General features: G+C 37.7%; 1 protein-coding gene across 1 annotated transcript in view; it reads right to left on the bottom strand.

The window, feature by feature from the left end:
• Nucleotides 1-346: 346 nt before the first annotated feature.
• The window catches only part of arpin (actin related protein 2/3 complex inhibitor), a 19,545-nt gene continuing 12,845 nt past the window's right edge, over nt 347-7,046 (bottom strand). Inside the window, exons 4-6 of the mRNA XM_079258739.1 lie at nt 6,115-6,321; nt 3,557-3,717; nt 347-1,600 (exon numbers count right to left, since the gene is read on the bottom strand). Coding sequence (XP_079114865.1) covers nt 1,592-1,600; nt 3,557-3,717; nt 6,115-6,321 — 377 coding nt within the window. The 3' untranslated portion in view covers nt 347-1,591. The remainder of the gene's footprint in view (nt 1,601-3,556; nt 3,718-6,114; nt 6,322-7,046) is intronic.

The following is a 7,046-nucleotide window of genomic DNA, read 5'->3' on the forward strand; positions in this document are numbered from 1 at the left end:
CTATATTTATTACGGATTGTGCATGTGTCACTTAAAACACTGAGATTCAGCATGGATTTATAGTTGCTTCTTCTCAGGATTATTATTTTCTAGATGAGAAATGTCTCCTGTTGGATGAGCTAGTTTTAATTACAGCAACAATTTCTGTTGTCTTTAAAAAAAACAAAACAAAACAGAAAAGACACCCTGAAACCAGTGCACCAATCAGTTTATTAAGCTTAAGCCAGGGGTTCCCAAACTTTATTTCTGCAAGGCCTCCTTTTCATCAACAACAACAATGTCAAACCACCACCCCCCCGCCCCCGTCCATCACACAAACTGAAGAAACACGCTAAGAAATGCGTCCATAGTTTATTTTCTGCAGTGTAGTTAACTATAGCTAAAATAGTCAGTGTTATTATTATCCTCCATTCCTCTGCAAACTGCGTCAGGTGAGCCAGGTTTTCAGTGAGATGGATCCTGCGTTAGAAAAAACTGCTGAATGAGAGTTGGGTGGTTTATTTCTAAAGTAACCAAAAGGTTTTCTTTCTTTGTACTCAGGATAAAAAGTCTTCAACTGTACAAACTTGTTTGACTTCATACTTCATAATGTCAGATAATATTTCAAAACACTGTGGTCTCTTCATTACCCACTATTGATTATTACCATCACCTGACCATTACCTAGTCAAGCAGGGACAGACATGCTCCATCATATTTTCTGCTACTTTTTTAGTACTTTTAATTTAAATCTGTGTTGTTGATTCATCACATGTCCCATTGGTGCTTTCACAAATTTGTCCAGTGCCAAAACTCCCTGCACTCCCCTGTCATAACTCAGTTCACCCCCCAGTTTGGGAAGCTTTGGCTTAAGCTAACATAAATTTTTAAAAAAACCAAAAAAAAAACAGTCATGCTTCATGTACTTCTGCTCAAAAACTTCTGGTGATTTTTACAGATTATTTGATACTGAACAAGACGAAATGGCCCACTGGTCTGTTTTCTCATAGTAGTATATTTCTTCTGTGTATTCATATTAAATGTTTATAAAAACAGGTAACAGCTAAGAAAACATCAGTGGATTTATTGTAAAGTAAAATAGATTAAGCCCAAAAAGCCCCGCCCACACCGCCATACCTGGTCAGGGTCATTGTTCTTTATATGGATAAAACATACAAACGTGAAACCAGGAGGCACAGAAGCGGAGGTGGCTACAGACTGTGAGAGAACTCCGTGTACTGAGACGGTGGTGCTTTATAACAGGAAACAGCTGTTCGGTTCAAAAGGTTTTGAACACAGTGTCTCTGACAGAGGACATGAATTACAGTATGCTGAAAATCTGGGTTTTGTAACAGTAATCAAAGGCAGAGTATGGGTGTGTTTGCGGGTGTGTGGGGTTCTCCCAGTTGCACAGATGAGGGGATCCAAGCCAAACAACACATGAAGAGAGGAGCGTCGTTTTAAAACGTAGCATGCCCAGTCCGATACTGCAGAGGTGATGCAAGTTCCCAGCCCCAAGGCCACACATGTCAGGTGCTTGAATGTATTTAATGTCCACCCTGGAGACTTGATCAGTGCCATAAACTAAGGCTGAAGGGAAGAGATGATTTCCTCAATCATCCTGAGGGAGTAAAAAAAAAACCATATTCATATTCTGAAGGATTCTCCTTCCTGTTAGTGCAAATCAGTTTGTTCTCCTCACTACAAATGACTGGATGCAAAAACTTTACCGACTGAAGGATGCCAGGATTGTCCTGACTGTGCTGGCAGAAACAAAGTATGCTAGATACTGATCACAGCTACACTGCTTACACATAAAAATATGTAGTTGGCAGATTTAGTTGCAAATATGTATATATATATATATATATGTATATATATATATATATATGTATATATATATATATGTATATATATATATGTATATATATATATATATATATATATATATATATATATATATCGTCTTCTGAAAAGTTGGGAAATTGAGACAAATAATCGAGTAACTGGAAGAGACTAATTGGATGAAAACAAACACACTGATCTTCATGTCATTTCCAGCCAATTTCCTCCCAAATTCCTAAGATTATCTGCTATTAAGGTTATAATAATATAATTCACATTATTACTATTCAGAAAAAGCTGTAAGCAACAGTTAGGAAGGAACTTCTTATTATCTCAGAGTCAAATGGTCTAATTTATAGAAAATCTCGGAGACAACATTGTCCAAATAACCGGGGGGTGTACTCTGATCAGGGGGGTAATTTTATAAGTAATGTAAGTAAGATAGTTTATTTTTTCTAACTGACCTTTAACCTCAGATGCCTGAGTGGAAGTTAACATGAATCAGCATTCATGCATCATCATCTCACCACCTTACATTAGTGATAATATTTACTCTTTATGTCTTTCAAGGAGGATGTAAAAGTCAAAAAGCCACCAGATGTGATGACGGTGCAAAATTAAAAAGTAAACAACGCAGAAAAAGCAGAGAAAACCTGCTGATTTGGTTGAATAGGCTTTATGTTATTACTGCATTATAAATGTTTGTGCAGCAGTGATTAAAGTCACACACAGCAGAACCGTCCTGAAAGGGGTGCTATTATGGTATTTGGAGTTTTCTGAGCTTTCTACAGTGTTGAATTCTCATCAGACATTTGAACGACACTGTTTTTTATCACCTAAATGCATGTTTGAGTTTGAGTTTGAGTTCCAGCACTCTCTCCGTTCGGTTTCCATGGCAATGAAAAATGCGTCGTTTTAGAGTTTTTTTCTACTTGGAAATCCTTGTGACGTCCCGGGGGATAAGGTTCGGTGATTGGTTACCTTCTACTGGTTAACAAGGGCATGTACAAATACATCAGGCGGGTGGAAAACGTGGGATAAAGTTATTTCCAACGATGGCTGGTGAGTTTACCAAAGAGAGACATCCTGCTGCATTCGTTGCTGTGGGTTGCTGTTTTCCACTTCGTTTTCAGGGTCTGATTCAGGTTCCAACATGTAGGGCTGTATGCTATGTGTTGACATTGTAGTTTGTTTTTTTTATTGAGTTCATATTAGCCTAATCCTTCTGTTTATGAGATGTTACAATGACGGCGAAAGCAGGTGCGGTGCGCGCTCCCGATGTAGTGCAGTGGCGGGAGGCGGGGCTTAATGCGGAAGAGTCTCAATCCACTCGTTTTGCCCGCAGGCTGATCTGACAGCCTACGGAGAGGGTCGGTCTGAAGTAAATAAAGCCATTTGTGACAATAACTCCATCAATCCCAGCCCTTCTGGGCTCAGAAATAAAAATAAATGAGCCTGAAATGCACATAATAGTTCCACTTTAACAACTGTTGCAGAAAGGGTATCAATAACTATTTCATTAGTTTAAATAATAAAAAAAAAACTATATATTTAAACGACCCCCCCCCCAAGCTGGTTCATTGTCATTGAATAACTGTGGTGTGTGTGTGACATAGTCACAGTAGCAGTGTATGTACAGAACTGCCTGACTACAGTGTAACACTTGGTTCAATCTCCATTTCTCTCATCAGCATCAAGTGTTGGTTTTATTTCGTACAGATTAGTCTCTTACCCACTCATCTTCCTCTGCTCCCTCTCCTCCTCCGGACTTCTGAGCGCTGCTGACGTCCGCCTTGTTGGCCATAATCTTGTCCGTCCATGAGGCTCCAGCTTTTTCATCTCCAGCAAAGTTACACCTGGTCACTGTCCCACTGTCCACTTTGGACAAAGAAACTGGGAGATGAAGAAGAAAGAGACATTATCTATGAAGCCCATGAAACACCAAGAAGTTTTAAATCCTCATTGTTTATCCTAAAGCTGTAAAATCAACATAAAGACGCATGAAGCTGTCACATATTCCACTCCCTCATTTATCAGATTCTTAGTGTGATATGCAGAAATAAACATAAAATTTGACGCAGCTCTGATCAGAGATGCACAAGTCTGCTTTTTTGGAGGTTCTGATCCAATCCTGAAATTTAACACGTGGCTATCAGCTGATACTGATATTTTCCCATATTAATTCTGTTTATGTTGTTATTGTGATTATGGTCATTTTTGCTGTATAAGGTTTCATTAGGTTGTAGTAAACCATACATCTGATCCTTGACTTGAGTTTATATCAAAGCCCCATTCCGGTATCCGATTGGTCCAAAACTCTCATAAAGGTTTCGTAATAAATGAAGGATTTTATATTGTGGGAATATATGAGTCTGATATAGGCTTTATACTGTATCAGTGTATTTTAATGTAGTGTAGAAAGGCCCAAACAGGGACAAGATATGAGAATTAGCTTTGGCTAAAAACTCCATTTGCATGGCATCAGCTACACATTTGTGTGACTGTGTACAAATAAAATATCCATGTGAAATAAATCAAGTAAAGAAACAAACGCACAGACTTCTATTTGACTTAAAGCTTTCGTTATAATACCATAATAGTGTTGTAGCTAACGCTAATTCTAGTTACTCCTCTTCTTCTTTTTAATAAAAATAATTTGGTTTGTAACGCAGACAGTTGTGCCTGCAGCCTAGAGACTAGAGATAAAATAAAATACTGACAGCAAATGCAAAAGCTGGAAGCTACTTACTAACTGCTAAAAAATTACCAGGAAATGTGTGTTTTATATTCAAGTATATCTTGTCAGGTATTAAAAGCAGTTTCTGTCAGATGAAGGGTGTTTGATGAAGATGAAATACAGAATAACTGAGATCTCCAGATAAGACAGCAGTAAGTTATCAGTAACTGAGGACCTGTCTGACATCATCATCCAGATGTCGCCGTTTATGTCGGCAGACACGACGTAACGGCGGCGCTGCAAAAAGTAAAACATAAAAGCTGTCTGCTGGATTCATCTACAGCTCCTTGTGGTTGTCCTGTAGGTGGCAGTGAAGACACAAGTTTCCTACAGAGATTGGTACAAATATCGAGTGTGTCCTGCAGAGCAACTGTGTTTGCAGTGTGTGTCTTTTATACTCAAAATAGTTCCAAATAGTTCAGACGTGCTGCTCTGTTTGGATTGGCTGAATTTGCGTTGAAAGTAGCGATCACAATATCACAAATTCAGGAAGGGACAGATATACAAAGAGCTACGCTCAACATAAACCATTTTTATGTTTGTTTTTGGTAAATAAAATGAAGCAAATGGAACATTAAGTTGTGTTTAATTGATAATTATAGACAATTTCTTTCATAGCAAACAACCTTAAAACATGCTGCTTCCCACAGAGGTCACAGAGGATATCCTTTTGTTTCATATTCTGCATTTCTCTACCTAAGAAAACACTCTTTATGGGCGTCTGTCCTGCAGGTTTAGATGCTTCTCTCTAAGATGTCTGAACCAACTCATTCTGCACCATGATCAGTTGTGTTTAATCCAGAAATGATCTAAATCCTGCACTTGATCTTGAGAACTGGTGTTTTGGATCCTTGTTGTATAGTTTTCAGTGCTTTAGTTGTTTTTCTCAACACAGAAAAACACGTCTTACTTTAACACAATTGATTGCAGAATTGTGACAATTTGAAAAGATGGCAGAAAAGTTTCTGTTTGAGTTGATATAAAAGATTAAATACTGTAGATCTAAGATCAAAACGTGAACAAAATTTAAGAATATAATACAATGTGATAAGTTTCCAAATGTTACACATAGTAAAAACTTCTGGCTAAAATGTTTAAAGGTAGAGGCTGTGAATAAACCGAAGAACAACTATTGAATGTCAACGTATTGGATGATTTCTGTGAAAGTGACAGAGGTCAAACTCTCTGAGTTTGCTTATAAAACCATGAAAGAAACCAGTAAAATAAAATGAAAGTTTAACGTCATTTCCCTTCCTGCTAACGCTGAGGTCATTACCGCTGAGGTCAGGTCTGGGAGGAAGCCTGATCAAACATGAACACTGTCAAAACCAAAATTGAGCCTCTGGCTTTGAAAAATAAGACCAAGTCAGAGCTGTAGTCTGAACAGAGACCCACTGCCCGCTGCAAGGCGGAATAACTCTCCTATAAACATGGATAAACTCATTTAACTCAAATTAGTCCCGTTAACTCTCTGATTTATTTTTATTTTTTTAAAATTTTTTTTAATCAGACAGATCAATTGTTCCTGAATCAAGTTATTTATACAGACTCACATATGAATGGACTGTTTCCTCTGGTCTTCAGCCGCACTTCCTGTCCCGTTTCCAGCTCGGTTTTCTCCATCTCTGACTCTGGGTACCAGAAAGCCCACGTCCCCGTGGGGCGATGCTTGTCAGTCATCTTAACCAGCTCAGCTTTGTTCACTATTGCTGAAAGTTGTTCGTTAGACAGACGGTCCGACTCCCCTTTAGCTTCCACCTCTGTAAAGGCACAAAAAACACATTTTTTAGCTCCTAAATAAATATTAACACAAAGAAAAAGATGTGATTCCTAATACCAAGCATGTTAACATGGCACCAGAGGTAGAAAGTAATGAATTACATTTACTGTAACTGTGAGCAATTTGTCCCTTTTTAGGTAGTTTTTGTCTATTTGTTGTATTCATTTGTTTTTCTTGTTGTATTTATTATAATTAAGCAAAATTTCCGCTTGTATTTTATCCTGTGATCATATGACGAGGTGATGTCATTACTGCACAATCATCTATTTTTCGTTACTTAATGTCAGAACAAAGAGCATTGGTAGCAGCAAATGAGTTTGAAAAACTGAATTTATTGTTGTATAAATATGTAGCTTATCTAGTTAATCGATCAATTATACAGCCATATTAATCTATTATTAAAATAATAAGAACAGCAAAATAGTAGGACCTCCACAGGTGGACTGACTCCCTCTCAACACCAGTGAACATTCAGAGAATGGACATAGGATGGTTTTACACCTGTAAATTTTTCCGCTGGGGATGAATACAGGTCTATCCTATCTGATATCAGGTTGTAGAGATTGATAACAATCAAAGTTCAAGAATACAATAATTGTTCTTGTATTTGAATGCATCAGACAGTCCATTCTTGTATACAGATGTTTTTCTATTTTTTAGCCGACCTGACAGGAACGTCAGCTCAGTCTTAAGGACAAAAAGTTT

Source organism: Telmatherina bonti (assembly GCF_933228915.1).
Source record: "Telmatherina bonti genome assembly, chromosome: 2".
NCBI classification, from domain to species: Eukaryota; Metazoa; Chordata; class Actinopteri; order Atheriniformes; family Telmatherinidae; genus Telmatherina; species Telmatherina bonti.